The sequence below is a fragment of the Anabrus simplex genome, chromosome X (assembly GCF_040414725.1).
Source record: "Anabrus simplex isolate iqAnaSimp1 chromosome X, ASM4041472v1, whole genome shotgun sequence".
NCBI lineage: Eukaryota > Metazoa > Arthropoda > Insecta > Orthoptera > Tettigoniidae > Anabrus > Anabrus simplex.
The window spans coordinates 175,991,724-176,018,503 of record NC_090279.1 but is presented as its reverse complement, the minus strand read 5'-3'; the positions used below and the strand labels follow the sequence as shown (position 1 = coordinate 176,018,503).

Sequence of the window (26,780 nt, the reverse complement as noted above, 5' to 3'; positions counted from 1 at the left end):
TCGGGACAAATATTTCAGGTTCCCTATGGGAATCAACATCTATATCGACTAAATTGATGTCAGTAGGTAAAAAATTCAACAGAATTGAATGTCAGATTGGTGATACAAAGTTGGAACAGGTAGATAATTTTAAGTATTTAGGTTGTGTGTTCTCCCAGGATGGTAATATTGTAAGTTAGATTGAATCAAGGTGTAGTTAAGCGAATGCAGTGTGCTCACAGTTGCGATCAACAGAGTTCTGTAAGAAGGAAGTCAGCTCCTGTATGAAACTATCTTTACATCGGTCTGTTTTCAGACCAACTTTTCTTTACAGGAGCGAAAGCTGGGTGGTCTCAGGATATCTTATTCATAAGTTAGAAGTAACAGACATGAAAGTAGCGAAAATTATTGCTGGTACCAGAGATGGGAACAATGGCTGGAGTGTTCTCGGAATGAGGATTTAAAGGCTAAGTTAGGAATGAACTTGATGGATGAAGCTGTATGCATAAATCAGCTTTGGTGTGGGATCATGTGAGGTGAATGGAGAGGGATAGGTTGCCTAGGAGAATAATGCACTCTGTTATGTAGGGTAAGAGAAGTAGAGGGAGACCAAGACAACGATCGTCACACAAACTTCACACATGTTGGACTGCATTGTTGGATATGCCACGCAAACGTGATGTGTCATTGGTGCCTTGGGTATTGAGTGGAATTGCCTGAAATTTGAGCTTCATTGGTTGAAATTGTATTTGAAGAAATTTGAGAGTTTCCTTCGAAATTCTCAAGTGATATGCTGTGAAGTTTGGTAAGTGGGTATATGTGTTTAAATTTAAAGAAAGAAAGAAAGAAAGAAAGAAGGAAAAAAAAAAAAAAAACCTAAACCTGTGGTCACCGTAATTAGCTGATGTTGCCTGGTATTATAACTTGAAGACCTTTCAGAATGCAGCTAATGTCTAGTATCACATTATCATCATTACTAATATTTAAATTTGAAGGACTCAATTTTGTACTACTTAACTTAACCTAATTATTATTACACTTAGGTTCCTGTAGTAGCTAAACTCATTTATTTTCTACAGAATATAGAAGGTGCTATTTATCCTTTTGGGGCCTCATTCTCTTTATCGTAATAAATTAATTTTTCTCATAACTTTTATTATTGGTATTTTGTTATTATTGTTATAACAGTTATACCATTGTTGGGGCAAGATTATGTATATTGATGAGATAAGATAAGACATGCGTTATGTCATGCTGATGTGTTGTTATTGTCTTCCGGAAAGGGTTGTTGATTAGACGCTTGAGTTATGTGGATGTCATGTCTTTGATTGGTGGTGACTGTGTTTACTAGTTCCTCATATTAAATAAAATTTTCAGGGTAATTTAAGAAATGTGATCTCTGCTATATTTCTTCTGTTTTATTTGTGACTATTGCTTTATCTGCTTTATCTGACCCTGTAATAATAATTAATAATTAAGAAGGGAATTCCTCAAGGCAGTATTATTGGACCTTTATGTTTTCTTATATATAAACATTATATGAGTAAAGGAGTGGAATCAGAGGTAGTGTAAGGTTTTATGTGGATGATGTTATTCTGTATAGAGTAATAAATAAGTTACAAGATTGTGAGCAACTGCAACGTGATCTCGATAATGTTGTGAGATGGACAGCAGGCAATGGTATGTTGATAAACGGGTTAAAAGTCAGGTTGTGAGTTTCGCAAATAGGAAAAGTCCTCTGAGTTTTAATTACTGCGTTGATGGGGTGAAAGTTCCTTTTGGGGATCATTGTAAGTATCTAGGTGTTAATATAAGGAAAGATCTTCATTGAGGTAATCACATAAATGGGATTGTAAATAAAGGGTACAGATCTCTGCACATGGTTATGAGGGTGTTTAGGGGTTGTAGAAAGGATGGAAAGGAGAGGGCATATAAGTCTCTAGTAAGACCCCAACTTGATTATGGTTCCAGTGTATGGAACCCTCATCAGGATTACCTGATTCAAGAACTGGAAAAAATTCAAAGAAAAGCAGCTCGATTTGTTCTGGGTGATTTCCGACAAAAGAGTAGCGTTACAAAAATGTTGCAAAGTTTGGGTTGGGAAGAATTGAGAGAAAGAAGAAGAGCTGCTCGACTAAGTGGTATGTTCCAAGCTGTCAGCAGAGAGATGGCGTGGAATGACATTAGTAGACGAATAAGTTTGAGTGGCGTTTATAAAAGTAGGAAAGATCACAATATGAAGATAACGTTGGAATTCAAGAGGACAAACTGGGGCAAATATTCATTCATAGGAAGGGGAGTTAGGGATTGGAATAACTTACCAAGGGAGATGTTCAATAAATTTCCAATTTCTTTAAAATCATTTAGGAAAAGGCTAGGAAAACAACAGATAGGGAATCTGCCACCTGGGCGACTGCCCTAAATGCAGATCAGTATTGATTGATTGATTGATTGATTGATTGATTGATTGATTGATTGATTGACTAGCTGATGTACCCATGCTTCGCTACGGGATTCTCAGAAGATCTATCTTTGTGGTTTTCCTAACTGCAGCTAACTTAGGCCATTACAAAATCATCAGTAAGAATGTAGGGATTAAAAGCATTGTTATCATACAAAATACTCGCTCGAATGAAAAACCGCACTCTTCTCACTTTTAACGAACAGTACCATGGTGCCGATCTAACAGTCCAAAATTCCAATGCTGGAATGACCAGCCCGCTGACAGCCGTGAGCACTCCTCAGCCATTATTCCATTAAATATACACACTGCTCATTCCAGTGAGTGCTTCAGAGTAGGGATTGAATAGCTCGAATGCTATGATGAACCAGTGTGTTACGTACCAGTAGTATCAAAAAATTTATGAACCAGAGGAATAGCATGCTAAAGAAGAAAGTTATCTAACTCCCCTGCTACTTCCCACCAATATTCAGGCAGGCTGTTAAACTCGGTACCACCGGGCAAGTTGGCTGTCCGGTTAGGGGCGCGCAGCTGTGACCTTGCATCCGGGAGGCAGTGGGTTCGAAACCCACTGTTGACAGCCCTGAAGATGGTTTTCTGTGGTCTTCCATTTTCACACCAGGCAAATGCTGGGGCTGTACCGTAATTAACGCCAGGGCCGCTTCCTTTCCACTCCTAGTCCTTTCCTATCCCATCATTGCCATAATACCTGTCTGTGTCGGTGCAACGTGAAGCAAGTTTTTAAAAAAAACTTGGTAAACAGCAGCAATCCCATCTAACGGACATGACTGGCAACAGAAGACACAAAGCACATCACAACAAACAATGGTCAATGTAATGTTGTTGTTGTTGTTGTTGTTGTTGTTGTTGTTGAATGTTAGCAGCTTTCTGTATTGTAGGCCTTAACATTTAGTTTTCTTTCGACTGTGTGATATTAGGGCATTTTACGAAATTATTTATAGCGTACACTGTAGTTCTTTATTCCCCGACTTTATATACTGATTTTCATTAAATTCTGTCTGCCCATTTTCTCGTGACTTTGTGCTGATATGGACTTAGCAACAAAAAAATCCAAATTCATGAATATCTCTGTTAAAGCCGGTACGGTAAAAATGTATAAGACATAAATGATCGGAAATTTAATACCTACTATATTACTTTAGTAATGTAGTATTTGTCGATAGGACCACTAATAATACAAATATTTGAAAATTAAATTTTAGGCCTTCCCCTAAACTACTATTTCTCTCAGCGTGAATAGGATTATTTATGGCCTAGATTGTAGTGACTTATTCGCAGACTTTACGTACTGATTTTTGTTAAATTCTCTTCAGCCATTTTCTCATGTTGCTTGTACATACATACAGACAGACAGACAGACAGAAATTATGGAAAATTAAAACGTGCATTTCCCTGCTACTATGGACACAACCGATGCAGATATACCGTCCTTTGTAAATTCTGAGCAATGTACAGACAAAACTCTTATTTTTTATATATAGATCGTGATTTTGCAAACATCATTTTTCTTTGCGTGAATATGCTGTGTTTAGGCATGTTGCAGACTTGTAAATTTTCACGTTTCCTCTTTTGTCTTCTGCCATTCGTGGTGTCTTAAATTAGTTGGTTGGGATGTTTCCCCCTTCTTTTTACACGAATTACAGGGGTATTGCACAAATGCAACTCTCTTGTTTAGGTAGATGGTGAAAATCAATAAACTCTGTGAGATGACAGCTAATAGAAACTTGCAAATTTTTTGCAGATCAAAGAAACTCTAGAAAAACTAAACATAATTTAAGAAATGGACAATCACTATTTTTCTTGTTATTTCACTATTTTGAATGTAACGGGTGTTACACAGTTGACAGAAAACGTTATAACTGACCAAAATTGGCAACATATTTATCAGATTAAAGGAGATAATAGTGTAGAAAGACAAATTAAAGTATGATTGTTTGTTTAAATGAAGAGATTCAATTGCTTCTTAAAAATTATTCTGAAACTTCTTGTATTTTAATAGTTATTTATTATTAAATGTACTTAAGAATCATATTTATAATTAGAGAGAAGTTAGGACAAAATCTAGCACTAATATTGTTACTTATTCTACTTTTTTTCATTTTGCTTCTAAACTTTAATAATAATGATTTTAAAAATATGTTCATCACTAGATATGGCCATTTATAATATGTACTGTTCAAATAGTAAACATACCACTATTTTTTGAAGTTTAAAAAACATGCCAAGGTTGCACTTTTCATGGAATCCATGTCCTCTGGCAGTTCAAGAAAATAATGAATAATCCCCAATCTCCGTTACATGGCAACATTGCAGACGTCCATCTGAATCGTCTATGGGCTCAAAATCTATTGATAAGAACTGCAATAGAAAATTAAGAATACCAACTTCAGTATAACTAAAAAGACAGGATACTAAGCCCGAGTCAACTTTGCCACTCATTGGTTCATCACTGCCACCTGAATTTGAGTTTCCTCGGAAAACAATGTCTATTCTCAACAGGATACGATCAGTCCATGGTAACTGCACAGATTTCCACTACAAATAGAAAATAATTTCCATATCTAACTGTGATTGTGGTGCCTCTAAGCAGACCATCCAGCATATCATCATTATCATTTCTCCTTATCCAGCTCCTACCGGGTTGGGGTATTTATGGTACTTCTCCATCTTCCTCTTTCCTTCCACCATTCCTCTCCTGCGATCTTGTCCCAATCTAAATTTCATCTTCTTATGCTGCTCTTCACTGATTCAATCCACCTTTTTCTAGGTCTTCCTCTTGATCTCTTGCCCTCGCACTTTGCCTTTGCCTACAGCATCTGTCTTGGAATTCTATTCTCCTCGATCCTCTTTACATGTCCAAACCACCTTAGTTTATTCTTTTCAACTCCCTCATTTAGCTCCCAACTTCCTCCTTACTAACATCTTCATTTGTCACTCTGTCTTTCCTTGTCTTTCTTGTCATACTTCTGAGGAATTTCATCTCACTGGCTTGAATTCTACTCTCTTGCCTGTTAGTCAAAGGCCAAGTCTCAGTTGCATAAGTCAGTATGGGTTAGTAGAACATTTTGCACATTATCTCGTTACTTTCCCTTGGTACTTCTTTGCTCCAAACAAGTTTTCTTTCACTTTGTTAGAATCCATTAGTCTGCTCTACCCTCCTGCTAATCTCCATATCCACCCTAGCATTTTGCACTAATTCATTTCCTAGGTATTTAAAGCTGTCCACAATTTCCAGACTCTGACTTCGAGTTTTCACAGTGCCCTTTCCCTGCCTTTCCCCTCTCAACATCACCATAGTCGTGCTTTTCTCTGTACTAATTTTCATGCCATACTTCTCAATTTTTTGTTCAATACATCTAGTTGTTGTTGCACTTCTTTGCTGTTCTTTCCCCAGATCACATCATCATCTGCCCGGCTCTTTGGCTGAATGGTCAGCATACTGGCCTTCGGTTCAGAGGGTCCCGGGTTCGATTCGAGCCGGGTCGGGGATTTTAACCTTCATTGGTTAATTCCAGTGGCCCGGGGGCTGGGTGTTTGTGCTGTCCCCCAGCATCCCTGCAACTCACACAACACACACAACACTATCCTCCACCACAATAACACGCAGTTACCTACACATGGCAGATGCCACCCACCCTCATCGGAGAGTCTGCCTTACAAGGGCTGCACTCTGTTAGACATAGCCACACAAAATTATTATTAAAACATAATCTGCAAATAACAGTATCTTCATCTCCGTAGGCTTCCCTTGTTTCCTTTAGAATTTCATCCATAACCATAATAAATAAAACAGGTGACAGCACACTCCCCTGTCTTAGTCCAGTCTTATTCCGAAACCATTCTGTCTTTCCATCTGGGGTCAGTACTCTGCTAACACAGTTGTCGTACATTGTTTGCACCATTTCACCAAAAAAGAAAGTAGAGTGGCAACATCACTGATTTTGCTTGTGCATTTCCAGGGACAATTAGTTATATAAACAACCTAGACATAAAGATATACTGTTTTCCTAAATTAGTTTAGGTATGTATGTATGCATGTATTGTACCTGTAAAACCACACACTAAATAAAATAAACTTCGAGAGAACCACTGAAATCAAGCTACCATCTGCAGAACAATACCCTGGAATGGGAAGACTGTAAGATTTTTAGTAAACTGCCAAGAATTTAGAGTGGTCAAAGTGGATTCTACATTTCATTGTTGTTAGCTTTGCATTCAAAGTTGATGAAAACCTAACAAATGAGGATTGCGGAGCTGAGCGCCCAAGGAAACTTGCGTGGCATGAGTAATGCTTTTCTGGAGGAATCTAGCTGCAGTCAGTCTTGACCTTATCCATCCCGCAGGTATATTGGTATTGTACCAGTTCTACCAGGTGAGTTATTTGTGCGGTTGGGGGCGCGCAGCTGTGAGCTTCCGTCCAGGATATAGTGGGTTTGATCCCCTCTGTTGGCAGCCCTGAAGATGATTTTCTGTGTTTTCCCATTTTCACACCTGGCAAATGCTGGGGCTGTACCTTAATTAAGGCCACTGCCACTTCCTTCTCACTCCTAAGCCTATCCTATCCCATTGTCGCCATAGGACCTATCTGTAATACCAGTATCAATGGTCCGTTATTGGACATTATAAATTTTCCAGCGAACTCATTCGTGGTTGCCAGCGTTCCGCCCCCGTGTGCTAGGTTGGGCTTATCAGTTGGTACGTAGCACACTACCAAAACGCATGACTAGTGCATACCGTAGAGGCTACTGTGTAGACTATTTGAAGCCACCGGCAGTGCCAATGCACTATGAGAGACTTTGTCTCACTACCAAAAATTGATACCTGCTTGGCCATCAGATTATATAGATATTGACTCCCAGATTTTCAGATTCCTTATGGGAGTCAACATCTATATCATAGACCTATCTGTGTTGGTGCGACGTAAAGCCAATTGGAAAATTCTAAGTTCCCATGGAGGGAATTAGATATTTTTCACCAATAGAGCATGTCAAAAACAGATCAGATATAAGGCTTTAAAGGCGTTTGCTCTATTAACCAGCGTTTCGTCTTAGGTCTGACACTAGACCCATATGAAGGATGTGTCAGACCCTACCCACCGACGCTGGGGTGTATGCAGGTGAACTTATCAGAAGCCCATTATAAGAGGCACAGTCTGATAACTGCATACGGGAGATAAATCTCCACAATGGAATTATTGCCCGCCTAGCAATTCCGAATGGAAAATTCTAAGTTCCCGTTGAGGGAATTAGATATTTTTCACCAAAAGAACACGTCAAAAACAGATCAGATGTAAGGCTTTTCAGGCGTTTGCTCTATTAACCAGCGTTTTGTCTTAGGTCTGCCACCGGGGCAACTGCCATAAATGCAGATCAGTTGGCTGAACGGTCAGCGTACTGGCCTTCGGTTCACAGGGTCCCGGGTTCGATTCCCGGCCGGGTCGGGGATTTTAACCTTAATTGGTTAATTCCTATGACACGGGGGCTGGGTGTATGTGTTGTCTTCATCATTTCATCCTCATCACGACGCGCAGGTCGCCTACGGGAGTCAAGTAGAAAGACCTGCACTTGGCGAGCCGAACCCGTCCTGGGATATCCCGGCACTAAAAGCCATACGACATTTCATTTCATTTCAGTAGTGATTGATTGATTGATTGATTGATTGATTGATTGATTGATTGATTGATTGATTGATTGATTGATTGAATGTACTGACTGTGTAGTAGAGTTGTCTTAATCCCACTTCCTCATTTCTTAATATGCCCGTCCATACTTGTCTTCTGAGTAATGGACCTCAGGAACTTTGTTGTGCTAGTGTTTGCAGTCTTGACTAGTCTCTCTTTGTGAAGGTTTCAGTACCTTAGACCAATATCATTATTAATTAAGTAGTTCTTGAACATTGCCGATTTTGCTTTCTTTGAAATGTTATCATTCCAAAGAAGGGTTCTTGCTTGTTGGTGGGATGATGTTATTTCTATAGACCTTACTTCCAAAGTAGGTAAAGCCATCCACTTTCCAGCAGTTTTATCTTGCTGTCGGCCATCTCTGTTCACCACCATCATCACTGACTTTGTCTCGTTGATCTTGAGGTTGAACTCGTGGAACTTTGTCTTCCACATGTCGAGTCTTGCATGTAAGCTTTAATTATTATTGAAAGTAGATTAAAGCCAAGGATTTAAGAATAATTTTGAGATAGTTTAATGTAGTTATGGGACTACGGGAAGTATACCATAAGAATGTAATGTGTTCAACATTGTGATGTTGAACAAAGAAAATAGGACATTTACACTGTCTCTGCTACATTAGTCTTTAGCACATGTGCTTATTGGTTGTGTTCTGTTTATGCATATTCGTAGATGGTAGCAGGAAGAAAGAACCAACATTTGCATTCTGCCATTGGGATATGGCAAATCATAATTAAACAAATTTTACGTGAGAATCTGTCTACAACTATCATGTTTAACGTTGCACTAACACATTGAAGGTAGGAGATGTGGCCTTAATTAAGGTACAGCCCCAGCATTACGCTGGTGTGAAAATGGGGAACCACGGAAAACCATCTTCAGGACTGCCAACACTGGAATTCAGACCCACTATTTCCCAAATGCAAACTCACAGCTGCACGGCCCTATCTGCCCAGCCAACTTGCTTGGTTGACAAGATTTGAAGAAAATTCTTTTAGTGGAGAAAGAGTGGTTATAGAGAAGTGAAAACAATGGATTGAAATGCTCTCAGAACTCGGTATGCAGAGAGCTTGGACACACCCGAAATGCCTGAACAGTGAGTCATCTAATGTAGAATTCCATTTAAATGTGTCCCCCATCAGCTACTTCTAACTTGTAAAACTGAGAGATGAAGCAGTAGGTTCAGCATCCCTAGCGATGTTTAGGAGGAATCAACTGAGCTCTTGATAGCCTTTACGGTAAATGAGTTGGAACAAGACAAATCATCTAAAAATGCCAGGCAGGGAAAGCAGCTACATAAGAGTTGAGCAAATCAAGCACTTCGGGCTCAAGACCAAGGAGTGGTGTTAAAACTATTTAATTCGTACGTAGCTCATAACAACGTCGCAAGAATATGGAAGAAATCTAAGGTTATTGCCATCTTAAAACTTGTTGGAGAGCTACATACCACTATCCTTAACTGTGCTACTTAAAGAATATAAAGTGTTTAGAAGGTTCATACTGAACACGATGTCAGCATTTAGTGATTTACTCTTAATGCCTGAGCAGTTGGATTTCTGACCAGGAAAATGTTGCAGTTCCCAGATATTACATCTGACCCTATATATTGAGAACAGATTTAAAAACATAAAATAACTGTGTTTTTTTTTTTTTTTTTTTTTTTTTTAATCAGCTGTATACAGTGCAGTGAGGAATCATCAAAATCTGTTTGTGAAGCTGTACCACCTTGCGAAGGATTACTTGTTGACTCAACCCATCAGAACTGTGGTATAAAACAGAAGATTTTTTGGTGGAATTTTAAGGAAGATGCTGTAGATGGAGAAATCAGAGAGATGGGCTCCCACAGGGAAGCGTATTGGCACCCTGCACCTTCTGCATATATACGAATGATCAGTCCTTTCTTATTAATACAGAAAGATTATTTTATCTGCACTGGCAGCTCAAGGTAACAGGTTTGAGGAGGTGGAAGGAAGTCTTAACTGCTTGCCTGAGAAAGTTCTCCAAATACTGCTGTCTGAACTATCTGAAGCTGAACCCAGTAAACCGCAAGTGTGTATTTTCCACCTCAGAAACAGAGAGGCGAGACAACAACTTGTAATTTCCTGGGAAGGTGCCATATTGGAACATAGCTTTTACCCAAAATACCCTGGAGCAACTCTTGATTGTAGCCTCACATATAAGAACCACTGCCAAGACATGAAACATAAGGTTGCTGCATGTAAGAACAGAGGACGCAAGCTGGTCAGCTCAAGATGGGGAGTACATCCACGAACTTTGCGGGCAGTTGGTTATTCTTTGTGATTCTCAGCTGGTGAATATGCCTGCCCCGTTTGGTACCAATCATGCATGCTAAGTTGGTGGATGCAGCTCTAAATAAGTTGTGCATGATTGTCAAGGCTAGTGCATACCGTGGAGGCCACTGCATAGGCTACTTGAAGCCACCAGCAGTGCCAATGCACTATGAGAGCTATGTCTCATTTCCAAAATTTGATGCCTGCCTGGCCATCAGATAATACAGATGTTGATTCCCAAAGGGAATTTAAAATATTTGTCCCGAATGAGTAAATTTATAATACCAATATAATGGTCCGTTACTGGACATTATAAATTTTCCAGCTAACTCATTCTTGGTTGCCTGCGTTTCGCCCTCGTGTGCTAAGTTAGGCTCATCAGTTGGGACTTAGCACACCACCCAAGACGCAAGGCTAGTGCATACCGTGGAGGCCACTGCATAGGCTACTTGAAGCCACCAGCAGTGCCAATGCACTATGAGAGCTATGTCTCATTTCCAAAATTTGATGCCTGCCTGACCATCAGATAATACAGATGTTGATTCCCAAAGGGAATTTAAAATATTTGTCCCGAATGAGTAAATTTATAATACCAATATAATGGTCCGTTATTGGACATTATAAATTTTCCAGCTAACTCATTCTTGGTTGCCTGCGTTTTGCCCTCGTGTGCTAAGTTAGGCTCATCAGTTGGGACTTAGCACACCACCCAAGACGCAAGGCTAGTGCATACCGTGGAGGCCACTGCATAGGCTACTTGAAGCCACCAGCAGTGCCAATGCACTATGAGAGCTATGTCTCATTTCCAAAATTTGATGCCTGCCTGGCCATCAGATAATACAGATGTTGATTCCCAAAGGGAATTTAAAATATTTGTCCTGAATGAGTAGCCTATGCAGTGGCCTCCACGGTATGCACTAGCCTTGCGTCTTGGGTGGTGTGCTAAGTCCCAACTGATGAGCCTAACTTAGCACACGAGGGCGAAACGCAGGCAACCAAGAATGAGTTAGCTGGAAAATTTATAATGTCCAATAACGGACCATTATATTGGTATTATAAATTTACTCATTCGGGACAAATATTTTAAATTCCCTTTGGGAATCAACATCTGTATTATGTCAAGGCTGTCTCAGAGTAATTGACAAAGTACGATGTCTGGCTAGAATAGCTCTACTTTTGATTTGAAGAGAAGTTGCAGCATGTCAGAAGAAAACGGAAGTCCATAACAAATGGAAAACACCCTCTGTATTGATATTTTCCGCCACATGCGAGACTAAAATCTTAAAGGAGTTTCATCCCAAATACTCCAGTTCTTAACAACGGCTCAGAAAGGACCAAAATGAACTTTGGAACACCTACTGTATAGAACTGTCCAAATGGTTACTGGTTCTATCAGAACAACTTCTTCTGGGTCATGTGAGTGTTTGAAAAACGTGGAAAGCCCTAAACAAACTTCGAAAAGGATTAGGAAGATGCAGACGAAATTTGTAGAAATAGGGCTATCTGGGTGATAACAATACTGGATTATAGTGCGTGGAGCTCAGCAACTCCAAGTGAAACCCTCAAAGAAGTGCAAACTTTGAATAACTCCCTCCTGCCCTTCCGTCTCTGGTCATGCAAGACCAATAGCTTTCTAACCTGTACAGGGGAATGTCTTGCCACGAGCCAATCTAAGTGAAGATTGCCCAGTGTTACCGAATAGCAACCAATGGGTAGTTTTCGCCTAACCCTTACGGGAGACGTTTCCATTAAGCCAGCATTGAAGTACTGTAACTCTGCACTTAGTCACTGCGCACAACTTGGTAATACTGAGGCCTAAATAGGCCAGTGCTGCCGGCTCTTGTACTCTTGACTGTTGACCTCTTTTTTTTTTTTTTTTTTTTTCTTTTTCTAGTGGCTTTACGTCGCACCGACACAGATAGGTCTTATGGTGATGATGGGATAGGAAAGGCCTAGGAGTTAGAAGGAAGCGGCCGTGGCCTTAATTAAGGTACAGCCGCAGCATTTGCTTGGTGTGAAAATGGGAAACCACGGAAAACCATCTTCAGGGCTGCCGATAGTGGGATTCGAACCTACCATCTCCCGGATGCAAGCTCACAGCCGCGCGCCTCTACGCGCACGGCCAACTCGCCCGGTGTTGACCTCTTTGTTGGAATATTTTATCCTATTGGAAGTATAATGTCTCCATGTATTAAGTAATGGCAAGTGCTAAAAGCAAAGTTGTGCATAGTTTCTGCAGACATTTTAACTTGAAACACATGTCTACACACTTCAAGGCACTCCCGAGCAAGAAGAAAACATGGACATCTCTTAACACATTGCTGGGGGAGTTTCAGATTGCCCCTGGTACTATTACGACCAGAAACCGAAGGGAAATCTTGAAGGTAGGAAAAGGCTTAAACATAGATTTGGACCACTACCTCTCGAAGATTAAAGTAAGATTCCAAACAAAGAACCAAGAGGAAGCTTAGAATTGATACAGATACTCTGAAACAAAACAAATAGACCTATTGTGCAAAGTTGTCGAAGCTGAGTATGAACGGCTGGGCAAAGGTCAAAAAGTAAGTGTTTAAAGCAGCTGAAGGTTTGGGGAATCCAGTGAGGAAACGAAAACACAGGTGGTGGAATGAAAAGTGTGATGAAGCTTTGGATGGAAGACTACAAGCCTGGAAGAGGTGGCATTCCAACAAAACCGAGGAGAGATGGGAAACTTTCAGGGAAGATAGGAAGAAAACAGCTAAGATCAAACGATCAGAGAAAAGAAATTATGATAGAAGTAGGTTGGATAAGATAAAAGATGATTTTCGAAAGAACAACACGCGAGCATTTTACATAACCTTCAGAGAGGAAATAGAGGGATACCAGCCATCAAGTTCGTGTGTCAAGCGGGAGGATGGTAGTGTAGTAATGAACACCAAAGAAAATTGTCAATTTCTCACAGATTACTTCAAAATGTTACTGAATTGTGTAGAACCTGTGGAAAGAATGGATACAAAAAATCTATATCAGGATAACCAAGTCTAGAAGAGATCAAGGAAATAATAAATGAGCTTAAAAACAACAAAGCACCAGGTGAAGATGGAATTATTGCAGAAACGTAGAAGTTCGGAGAAGAAACTGCGGCAAAAGCAATCCACGCCGTCATAGGAGAAATCTGGAGAGATGAAAAGATCCCCAATGATTGGAAGTGTGCTCTTATACACCTACTTCACAAGGAAGGTCTCCGGACAAAAATCAATAACTATAGAGGCATCTATCTCTTTACTTGCAGTAACATAAGATACTCTCTAAAGTACTAATAAGAAGAGTTGAAGAACAAGCAGACCATCTCATTGGTGAGTACAAAGCTGGTTTTTGAAAAGGAAGATCATGTGCAGAACAAATATTTAACCTGAAGAGCATCTTTGAGGAGCCAGAACACCGTGGTAATATTTGTTGATTTTAAGAAAGCGTATGATTCAGTTGACAGGCAGACTCTATTTAACGTCCAAAAGGAATTCGGAATTGACAGGAAAACGAGAATGTTAATAAAACAAACCCTGACAGATTGTTTTAGAAAAAATCATTAGAACCTGGGAAAAAGCCTTGGAAGTGAAAGATGAGGGGAATACATATAGAGAGGAAAGGACAGAACTGAGAAATTAAGTGTTTGGCTTTCACGGATGATCTTGCCCTCTTGGCTCAAACCGAGAAAATGCCCGAATTATGCGTAATACACTACGTGAGATCGCTGAGAAGACGGAATACATGGAATATGAACATGAAGGGGAGAGCCACTTAGAAGTGAAGCATGGGACTATAAAAAGAGCTGAGAAATTTAAATATCTAGGGGAATGGATAGAACCTAACGGGTTGGATGAAGAGGCGAATAGGCCAAGAATTAGGAAACTGGAATTAGCTTACAGGATAACCCAGAACATATGCAACAAAAGAACAATATCTTACAAGGTGAAACTTGACACTACAGTACAGTGGTAGAAAGAATGTATGAGAAACGGCTAACTAAGAAAATATTCAAGTACATCACTGGACTGAAAGCTTCGACGAAGTGGCTAGAAGAGGTAAAAAGAGATGCAATAAAAAGTGGACTTACAATGGATATGATTCACAACAGAAAAGAAATTTAGAAACTGAGTGGACAGCATCAAAACATTTCAGGAGAAACCACCAAAATGTAGACCCAAATTGGTCATATCTTAAAAAGGAAAGGAAGATTAGAAGTGAAAGGATGAAGAGGTTCTGGGAGAAGGAGAAGAGAAAGCCTTAGGTTCAATGCAGTCCATAGGCAACCAAATTTGGAAACAAGAAGAAAGAAGGGAGAGAGATAGCAACAGTGCTTTGACTGTCTACTCTCTCTTTCACACCAGGTGATGGAACTAGAATTTATATTTCTTTGCTTCCAGGGTCTTACAACTTGTCATCCTGTAGAGAAACCCGAACTATTGAGCCATCTTACAGTACTCCTTTGGCTCCTGTAACCTGCAGCCAGGAAGAGTTTTTTTCCTATTTGCTTTACATCACATCGAGATGAGTCTTATGGCAATGATGGGATAGGAAAGGAGTAGGAGAGGGAAGGAAGCGACTGAGCCTTAATTAAGTTACAGGCCCAGCATTTGCATTGTGTGAAAATGGGAAACCACAGCAAACAATCTTCAGGGTTGCCGACAACACCAGGAAGATATAATCTGGTATGGATGTGGCTGTGCAAGTAGCGCAGTGCTGGGCCAACAGTGTTGTATTGTTAGATTTGTATTGTACTCTTATTGTTTAGCATACTGTTGTACAGAATCCCCATGTGGGGAAAGGGGGGGGGGGTGTGGTAGAATAACACCCACGATATTCCCCGCCTGTCATAAGAGGCGGCTAAAAAGGGCCGCAGGCTCTTACCATGGGAGCATGGGTTGGCGACCACGGGGCTCTTACCTGAGTCCTGGCTTTGCCTCCACTTACTTGTGTCAGGCTGCTCGCTTTCATCTATCCTGTCCGACCTCCCTTGGTCAACTCCTGTTCTTTTCCGACTCTGGCAGTATTAGGTTCCCGAGGCCTAGGGAGTCGTTCATTTTCCATCCCTTCATGGCCCTTGTCTTTCTATAGCCAATACCTTCATTTTTCAAACTGTCAGATCCCTTCCATTTTTTCCTCTCTGACTAATGTTAATAGAGGATGGTTGCCGAGTCATGACTTAAAACAATAATCACCACCACCTGGTGTACAGAATATGTTCTTTTATGCTTCCACATTACAATATTCTGAGATGAATAAAGAAAGAATCTAAGGATAAAAATCTTGGTTGGCAATAAATTATCTTGTTAATTCTTTATCATTGAGTTGAATATGACCTTGCTGTGGTTGTCACAAACTATAAACATTTATCTCTGATTTATCAGCCATTTGTTCTTGTTAGTTGACTGTGAAGTATGCTGCTGTAGTTATCCAAGTAAATACAAAGTGCTTGAACTCTTTGGAGCTATACGTCCTACACATTGAAGTATGCAATATCCTTACGTACCATCTGTAACAATATTAATTTGAGTCCACATGCATAACATCAATGTAGAAATAGATTAATGTTTTCCCAAACTATCCCCTTGTGGGTGGGGGGCGCAGACGAAGAATACACCAATGGTATCCCCTACCTGTCATAAGAGGCAACTAAAAGGGCTGACAAAGGGATGATGGATTTATAACCATGAGTACTTGTGATTAGTACATTACATGAGAAACACTATGGGTCAAGGTTACTTGTGATTAGTGCCACCATGTGAGGAACAACATTGGTCTATGTTACCTGGGAGTAGTACCATTCTGTGAGGAACACCACGGGTCTGGGCGTTGCCTGTGATTAGTACCATCGTGTGCATCCAGCCAAGGCGTTTGGGTGCACAGATTAGCGTCTAGCGAGATAATGTGCTGTCTACGTTACCTGTGATTAGTACCACTATAGGAGGAACACCATGGTTCTGCTTTACCAGGGGCTGGTGACCTGGATTGGACCCCTTTGGACAATTGACGTCAGAAAAGTTTGATGGTGCAGCCATGCGGTAGAATGTTGAAGCTGTAACATAGTGACTGGTGTGGTTTATTTACATGGCCAAGCATTGACGTCGTGATGGAGACAGAAAGAAAATTGTCAAATTCGAGGAGGTACTGTTCTATATACGGTTGCAAATAGTATAAAACGGGTGTGAAATCTATTCACTACTTTCCTGTGCAAAAATTTCAGAGAGAAAGATAGGCTTCCGCTCTGTCAATTGGAAAACGTGTTAAACGTTACATGACAGTGTGCAATCTGCATTTTCGTGAAGACGATTTCTTTCCACAGCGTAAGTACTGGTACTGTTTATTGTACTCATTGATAGTTATTGTCTCTAATTAGTATTCACAAAGATTTTGCTACACAAAAAATACTGATACACTTGTAGCCTAATACTTCCGTGCCATACATAGAATGTAATCCGCTCTTTGTAAACTTCTTCATATATGTAACAGCAGACAGTGAATTAACCATCTACATTCCTTATAAAAATAATTCTATCAGTGAAAGAAAATATGTAGTATTTTGCTATCATAAATTAGAAGCCATAACCTAATTAGTTGGTAGAATTGGACAAACCAAGTATTCTTCAAGCCCAAACGCTGTGACTGTAGAGGTTACAGTACTCTTAAATTATAATTTTCAAACTTTGCTCTAAATATTCTGTAGGTAGTTACAAATGTTATACTTATTATTGTCGGTTCTCAGTTCTGATGATAAAAATGGAAGGAGAACGTTAAGATTATTTGGGCTATTCCAACACAAGCCTGTATAAATCCTAGGATTAATTTGCATTGCTACATTTAATTAGTAGAATTATTATTGTATTTCTTCCCTAAGATATCAGGGAGGGGATTACAAACCAGGTAACTCCCCCCTCACCTGGCTAAGGCCTTGGCATGAACCATTCATCAAGAAACCTCAAATAGTGAAAAATTACAGTAGCTTAACTCTTAAGGTTAATTAGCGTGTCAACGTGTGTTTACATTTCTCTTACAAACCCTCTTTTACATGTACAGTTGCACTTCACATTACCATATCACCAGTGGTTTAGTTGGCCGGAATGGGCCGGAACGCCGTTCCGGAAACTATTTTCCCGCTTTAGAATGACGTAACATTCTTACATTCAGTAAGAAAATCTTATAATCTACACATAGCGCTGAAACGTCATGGGTGTACTCTGGTGGACTAATATATATAGAGAGAGACATGAGAGAATGACAAAAGTTATCAGTAATTCAAAGGTACTATGCAAAGAAAAATTCTCCGAAATCCGTGAAACTAGTTAGTGGGACGTAAAGCCAATAACATTATTAACAAAAATAATTGGCACTCTACTTCGACTTTGGATATCTGCTATGGTGATGAGAGTGTTGACAACCTTTGTGACTTTTTTCACATGTCAGACAAGAGGAGGTACATTAATGCTTTTATAAAGTATGTCGAGACCAAAGAAATTCCAGTGGAGCTGATGCCTTTAATCAAGACTGTACAGACCATTCCCATCTCTTCAGTAGAAGCTGAAAGAGCTTTCAGTACCATGAATGAGATCCACACCGAAAAGTGTAATAGGCTGCTGGTTACAAGATCAAGCGGATTTATTTTCATAAGCAGCGTTGTACCTCTGTACATATATTTAACCCACAACCATATGTCAAGTCATGGCTATGAAAGGGGAGACGTTCAGCTGATGAAACAACTTGTCGGAAACATGAGGCCGCTGATTTTGACACCCAATGAGTCCATTTGGAAATTGCTGAATTAATAAGGTGAGTTCCTGTAAATATTTTGTTCCAATTAAATCACTGCGTATCACCCACTTTGTTCAAGACAATATTAACCTCGTGGGGTTTTGAATTGATGTAGGTTGATTGTAAACACAACGCTACAACACTAATTTCATCTTCTGTTTCAAACTTTTTTCCTACACATATCAAGTGAATACGCCTGAATATTTTTTCCTCTTCCACTAATGGACGCGTGAAATCACCGACAACTCTCAACAGTCGTACATATGACAGCAAAGATATTTTGAACACTTAATAAATCCTACAGACGCACACCCGATCACTGTCTTGTTTACTTCTCGTCACTATCTTGCCGCCATATTGAAACAGCTGACCGTAAGCTCCTCCCCCGTTTCGGACGTCAATAAGCATCATCTCAGGAAAGAAAGTCCCCCTTTGGGGCAGTAGAATAACACCCACAGTATCCCCTGCCTGTTGTAAAAGGTGACTAAGAGGGGCCTGAGGGACTCTGAACTTTGGAGCACGGGTTGGCGATTATGGGGCCCTCAGCTGAGTCCTGGCATTGCTTCCACTTACTTGTGCCAGGCTCCTCACTTTCATCTATCCTATCTCGCTTCCCTTGGTCAACTCTTGTTTTTTCAGACCCCGACGTTATTACATATGGAGGCCTAGGGAGTGCAGGGAGCCTTTCATTTTCATGCCCTTCATGGCCCTTGTCTTTGGTCGATACCTTCATTTTTGAAGTGTCAGACCCCTTCCATTTTTTCTCTCTGATTAGTGTTATATAGAGGATGGTTGCCTAGTTGTACTTCCTCTTAAAACCACCACCACCACGAGGAAAGAAGACATTGTTGGATCCACCGATTGTTTTGGATTCATGGTCATTTTTTCATCATCTTTTCTTTTATATTATAGTCAGTAGATTCATTGTGAAGTTTTAATTATCATTTCATTTCGTTGCACCTCGTACCATTAGGGGCTTATGACCTAGCTGTTAGGCCTCTTTAAACAACAAACACAATCATCTTTTCCCAAACTAGTCTAACAAGCAAACAGCCCAATTCAGAGCTTGTAAGTGCCTGGTGGTTGAGAAAAGGCCTACTCCTAGAATATAAAAGATGATGCTGCTTACCTTGCAGGACAAGAGAGTTACCCTATTGAAGGAACAGAGGATGAAAAATTCTAAGGGATTATCTACCACCGGGCGAGTTGGCTGTGCGGGTAGGGGTGCGCAGCTGTGAACTTGCATCCAGGAGGTAGTGGGTTCGAACCCCACTGTTGGCAGCTCTGAAGATGGTTTCCCATTTTTACACCAGGCAAATGCTGCGGCTGTACTTTAATTAAAGCCACGGCCGCTTCTTTTCCCACTCTCAGGCCTTCCTTACACCATCGTCGTCGTAAGACCTATCTCTGTCGATGCTACGTAAAGGAAAAATGTAAAAAAAAATAATATATATATCTACCAATGAATGAAGGGATCCACTGTGAATCATTGCTAATGTATATATCCTTTCCAGGCACCAGGCAGGTCACAAAACTGAAACCTCTGTGTTGTTGTTTTTTTTTTTAATGTCGTACCTACACAGATAGGTCTTATATGGCGAAGATGGGAGAGGAAAAGGCTGGGAGTGGGTAGGAATCGGCCATGACCTTAATTAAGGTACTTAATTAAGTACCTTTTCACATTTGTCTGGTGTGAAAGTGGGAAACCACGGAAAACCATCTCAGGGCTGGCAACAGTGGGGTTTCGAACCCACTATCTCCCGGATGCAAGCTCACAGCTGCGCACCCCTAACCGCACGGCCAACTCACCCAGTGAAACCACTGTTACTGTTGCCAAAGTGAGATAGAAGCCCATGTACATTCGGTACCTGCAAGCATGGTAGTGTTCTCCCTAGAAATTTTTGTGAGCCGGGGTACAGGAATAAGTAGGTGGGAGTGGGGAATATTATGTGGAAATCAAATATGGTAAAAGTTTATTTTATTCCCTTTAGGTCATTAACAGTAATATCAGACAGGTAAACATTTATGCAAAATTGAACTATTTTACTGTCATTATCACAAACAAGACATAACAGAGTGTTCTACTGCTCATTCATAACCATTTACACCAGTACTTACCACTCGGTTGCTGTGGAGTACGATACAAGTTCGTTACGCTATGTGGAATCAAGTGCTCACATGCGATTCCGCGCTAATCCAAACACAATCATGCTGACAATCATGGCAATTTATCATTTAAATAAACAGTTTTACAGTATTTACGTTTAATTTGGAGCACAAATGGCTCAGAAATGTATTAATATTATGTAACTAGCAAACTAGCACATAATATCTACATTATGTTAGCTGGGTGGTTTGTAAAAAAATGGCAGGGCAGTGCGCCTATTAAAAAGGTCCTAGGGAGAACACTGCATGGGGAAGCACTTAGAAATACCCGCCATCACAGTATTCGGACCATGATCACTGATGCCTTGAGGGAAAGTCAGCACACACTTGTTTGTTCCTTTTCAGTACTGACAAAGTACAGTATATGAGTGGATCCTCTTAAGTGGATAGATATGATAGTCTTCCAGCTGGACTTCACTAATGGATTTATATTAAACCCTACTGTTAGAATTAAGCATTCTGAAATGCAACAAGCCGATGTTCATGAAGAAAATGGGACGCTTACCAACCCACTATTCCACTTGCACTTCTGAGTAACCATTTGCACCGAGCGAGTTGTTTGTGCGGTTACAGTTGTGCAGCTGTGAGCTCGTGTTCAGGAGATAGTTGGTTCGAACCCCACTGTCGGCAGCCCTGAAGATGGTTTTCTGTGGTTTACCATTTTCACACCAGGCAATGCTGGGGCTGTCGTAATTAAAGCCATGGTCACTTCCTTTCCAATCCTAGTCCTTTCCTATCTTATCACTGTAAGACCTATCTGTGTCTGTGTGACGTAAAGCAAATTATTACTATTACAAGTAATCCTGTTCATATTCTCAAGTAAAGCAAATTGTATAAAATAAAATGAAAATTTTGGTAATACATTCTGTTTTTTGAATGGTACCTGGAGACCAACTGTTAATTGTTCCTTTTAGAAGTTTTATATGTTTTTGATCTGCTGTGAGTTAAGATTGCTAGGTTCTCTGCACATGTTAGACAATCTATGTATAATTTTCAAGGGAGATCCACTCAGCCTACATGATTATAATTGAGGAACTACCTGATGGTGAGATGTGGCCCTGGTCTAGGAAGCCAAGAGTAATGGCCAAGAGGATTCGTTGTGCTGACCACACAGCACCTCATAATCTGCAGCCCTTTGGGGATGTTGCACCATTGGGTTTGGTTTATGTCTAATTTTCCTTTGCCTAAATCTTTGATTGGTTTGTTTGTTTGTTTGTTTGTTTATTTATTTATTTATTTTTTTATTTATTTAAGAGAGTCTGTTCCCTTGTCTTACTCGTCAGACCCCACTGTCAGCAGCCCTGAAGTTGATTTTCTGTGATTTCCCATTTTCACACCAAGCAAATGCGGGGCTGTACCTTAATTGCTTGTTTGTTGTTTTAAGGGGCCTAACATCGAAGGTCATCGGCCCTGTACCTTAATTAAGGCCACGGGCGCTTCCTTCCCACTCCTGGCTCGTTCCTGTCCCATCGTTGCCATAAGACCTATCTGTGTCAGTGCGATGTAAAGCAAGTTGTAAAACAATTTATTACTGTGAGGGGTTTGTTTTTGTGAGGAAGAACTGTGATTAAAGTCTAATGTATTTACATTTATGGTACTTATTTTTTTTAAGGGACTACTGATAGCTTATTTTGTTTGTTGTTTAAGTTAGGTGTTACATTAGTTGCAGTGTGTTAGAATGCAGTTGCTGCTTTGTTTTAGGATTGGGGAGCATTCCTGAAACATTTGAGCATGCTCGACCTGTGCGTTTCTCCATCTGATGAGAGTACCCGCGCGAATGCCAGCCGACCTACCATAGATGACCTTGAGGTGGGGGACGGATATGGTAACGTCTCCATAGCAGTGCGAGCATCTCTAAACCTCTTCCTTCATCCTAGTTTCGTCCTTCACAATCGTACTTTTGTTGAAGGGGTCCTACCTCTCGGAGGTAAGTAAAGAAATTATTAATTTTTTTCTTTCTCTGTATTAAAATGGTGATTCCTTCAAGGTTGACCAACATTTTTCATTAAACTGTCTAAACACAGTCTCGTGATACACTAATCCCCCTTCAACACTAAAATATTTAACGGCAATCAATGGAACAACAATAATATTTCATGGCTGTATCCTGTAGATCAGGAATAAATTCTAGAATATAACCGGTGGGAACAATGGCAGGAGGGTACTCAGAATGAGGAGATAAAGACTAATATAGGAATGAACTTGATGGATGAAGCTGTACGCATAAACTGGCTTCGGTGGTGGGGTCATGTGAGGCGAATGGAGGAGAATAGGTTACCTAGGAGAATAATGGATTCTGCTATGGAGGGTAAGAGAAGTAGAGGGAGACCAAGACGATGATGGTTAGACTCGGTTTCTAATGATTTAAAGATAAGAGGTATAGAACTAAATGAGGCCACAACACTAGTTGCAAATCGAGAATTGTGGCGACGTTTAGTAAATTCACAGAGGCTTGCAGACTGAACGCGCAAAGGCATAACAGTCTATAATGATAATGTATGTATGTATGTATGTATAACATTTTATGTTGACTACAAGAAAACAAACTAGTACAGTGCATAAACTACTCTAAGAAACAATAATAACATCAACGTAAATATCGTTACAAGTTGTAGGAGTCTACTTTAAACCATTTTGTGGCCATTATCTATTTGTTTATTGAGTTTTTGTTTTTATTTATTATAGCGGTAGTTTTAATTATGATAGGGTTTTATTTTCTTATATATGACTTAGTAGTTTTTATCGAGTGAGAGGTATTTAATTTAAACAGATGATCTATTGTTATAAGTTATTTATTGGATTGAATATCCTTCTGTAATTTAGCATTTGTCATTGTTGTTGTTGTTGTTTTGTGAAACACCTCCCAAAACATCTTCACAGGATATTTTACAGTCTGTTGCAAATGTGGTGTCAAGTTTGTTGCCTCACTCTTTGCATGGCATGCACGTTGAACCATCTGCCCCTGTTCTTCAGAGAAACAAACTTTCTTTCAGTTGTCTTTTGTCCATTTCTGATGATTACAAGACTAAGCTCGATAGCTGTAGTCGCTTAAGTGCGGCCAGTATCCAGTATTCAGGAGGTGGTGGGTTCGAATCCTACTATCGGCAGCCCTGAAGATGGTTTTCCATGGTTTCCCATTTTCACACCAGGCAAATGCTGGGGCTGTACTGTACTTAAGGCCACGGCCGCTTCCTTCCCACTCCTAGCCCTTTCTTGTCCCATCGTCGCCGTAAGACCTATGTGTGTCGGTGCAACGTAAAGCAAATTGTTATAAATAAATATAAAAAATAGATGATTAAAAGCCCACGAGGGATGTTTTCTGCACATTTTTCCTTTTGGAAGGTGTTTCTTTGGAGGTTTGCTATGTTTCCTTCCAGCTGCTGGAAATCTATGATGAAGATAATCTGTCACATGCAGATTCCCCTGTCACTCAGTATGCACGCCAAGTGCACAGCAATGAGCATGGGGTTTAATTTTCTTCTTTTGAGGGGGGAAAGCAGTTACATGGTACAACAGTGAATTGCTCTCAGACACGCAATATATCAATTACCATGTTTTCGGACAAGCTAATCACGAAAATAACATTAGTTTTTTCGTATCACCTAACATTGTTGAGATATTTGTATTGCACTCTGTAGCGGGACTGTTACTTTCTTCGGTAGCGGAAGGCACTATTGTCTCCTTGTCTGGGCAACTTTCTTATTATAACTCTTAGTTTTATTACCCTAAAGGAAGGAATAACATTAGTTTTTTTGTATTACCTAACATTGTTGAGATATTTGTATCGCACTCTGTAGCGGGACTATTACTTTCTTTGGGAGCGGAAGGCAGTATTGTCTCCTTGTCTGGGCATCTTTCTTATTATAACTCTTAGTTTTATTACTCTAAAGGAATGCTAAACCCTCCTGTTGCCTAATCCATTAATATGAAACATATGGCAGTATGGAAATATTTCTTAAGACTTGAACTATACAGAACACGGGTGGTAGGTTTGTTCAGATCTAAAAGTGATACGTATGCCAACAGGAATGCAGTCAGGATTCACAAAATTTTGTGTTGTCTCTGTGAGTGGTTCAGTCGAGATAAGCATAATTATGAAATTAGAGAGTGGTGATCAAGAGAAAGCGTAGTATTAGGACAAAAAATGTATTTAAAACTTTCCACTTGTTGATGTTACAAAATAATTTTCCTCCCTTTGCATATATAACGAGTTGATGAAAAACTTTGTTAAGGCAATAGGACATATCGGGAAGGGCTTTTCAATATTTAAGGGGAAAATTTCAAATTTTGAGGCAAAACTAAGGGAAGGTATCTTTTTAGGGCCACAAATATGTGATCTCTTACATGATTTTATAATCAAGGGGACTCTCATTCCTGTTGAAAAATAAAGTCTTAGCTTGCTTTTAAATTGGTTTGTGTAAATTTTCTGGGAAACTACAGAGCAGACAATTATAGATATATGCTGGAAGATTTGTTGAGGGCTTGCAAGACACTGGGATGCAACATGTTCCTGAAGATTCACTTTCCTCATTCACACTTTAATTTCTTTCCACTGAACTGGTGAGGTCAGTAATGAGCTTGGGAAAAGGTTCCATCAGGGCTTATTAGAAATGGAAAGGTGATATAAAGGGAAATCAATGTCTAGCATGCTTACCGATTACTACTGGCAACTTTTACAGATGTTTCTGAGCCATCTTATAGGCGTAAGTCTTTGAGGAAAAAGTTTTAAGTAGGTAAGAATTTTATATATATAATAGAAAACCCGCACATGAACAACAGCGAACTATATAGACTATGCAGTATATTGAGAGAAGTTCGTCAAGTCTCTCAAATAACTGTTAGGTGATAGAGGAAAATGAGCTTTAGATTCAAAATCAGCATATGCGAATTAACTAAAATTGCATATTTTCATTTCTGAGAGCAAAGAAAAGTTTCAATTTGTCGTACTGTGTTATCAGTTGGCATAGTTGTATATTTCCTGCCACAGTTACCTTTTTCTTGAATAAAATTGATTCAGTTTGTTGTGCCCTTGAGCAATTTTTCGATTTACATTGTCTCCACTGACACAAAAATTTAGTACCTTTCTTTGTGTCAAAACAGTATTCTGTGATAAGTGCTACAATCACACTATGGTACATGGGAATTACCTCCATTGAAGATAGATATTACCCTGTATTAATCTCACAATGCAGCCTCAGAATTCCTCCGATATACAACACATGTAAAGAAATACACTTTCAACCTAAAACAGTTATCACACTGAGCAGTTACTACTCAGTCAATACACAAGCACGCTCTAAGACTAAGCAATGTATACCATAACGTTTGGGGAAAATTATAAAAAAAGAAACTTTTTAAATGATTATTTGCTTTATGTCACACAGACACAGATATATATGTTATAAAATGATGATGGGACAGGAAAGGGCTAGGAATGGGAAGGAAGCAGTCGTGGCCTTTGGGATCCAATTGATTTCCCATCTGCATCCTACACAGGTCCAATTTAACGTTAGGTAAGTATGGGAAGGAAATAATCACATAAGTAAAAAGCTGAATTTTTACATTAAAAATCTGAACTGCAAATTTATTCATTATCATTCAAGTGTCCGACTCGTTGGCTGAATGGTCAGCGTACTGGCCTTCGGTTCAGAGGGTCCCGGGTTCGATTCCCGGCCGGGTCGGGGATTTTAACCTTCATTGGTTAATTCCAATGGCCCGGGGGCTGGGTGTTTGTGCTGTCCCCAACATCCCTGCAACTCACACACCACACATAACACTATCCTCCACCACAATAACACGCAGTTACCAACACATGGCAGATGCCGCCCACCCTCATCGGAGGGTCTGCCTTACAAGGGCTGCACTCGGCTAGAAATAGCCACACGAAATCATCATCATCATCATCATCATTCAAGTTAACCACCTCATCAGCAATATTTTTTCAGAGTATGGTACTTCTGGAAGCATTTGTTTGGGTGTAGTGCTGGGTTCACTGGACAGGTCTCACACAAAAAAAGTCTCCTTTCTGCCTCCTTTCGCTTTCCTGTTGGAACACACGGCACAGTCCTTGGTTATTTTGTCCTCACAGGCATCTATGAAGTGTAGCTTCCCGTTCAGTCGGAATTCTTCGTCACAGCTGCTCAGTCGGCTGCGTTTATGGGCATTTTTGTTCCTAACGTCCCCAATAAGCCCCATGATAACTTGGTCCCTGAAAGTCTTGTGATTCACCTCGGGTTTTATATTCTGCATTTTGTTGCAAATTATATAGATGAAAACTGTACACCAAAGCTACCTCCAGCACCCAGAAGTATAATTTCCTCCACCACTTCATGCTTTTCACTAGAAAACCGTATGATGAGCAGTAGTGATTAGCACGATTGACCCCTCCCACCCTTAC

The 26,780-nt window shown here is 40.0% G+C and overlaps 1 protein-coding gene across 3 annotated transcripts in view; it reads left to right on the top strand.

Annotated features, from left to right (window-relative positions):
* Positions 1-26,780, top strand: part of LOC136886461 (transmembrane protein 248) — a 66,941-nt gene that overhangs the window by 18,754 nt on the left and 21,407 nt on the right. For all 3 annotated transcript variants that reach the window (XM_067159247.2, XM_067159250.2, XM_067159249.2), the window contains one exon: positions 22,085-22,310. In XM_067159247.2, coding sequence (XP_067015348.2) covers positions 22,085-22,310 — 226 coding nt within the window. The remainder of the gene's footprint in view (positions 1-22,084; positions 22,311-26,780) is intronic.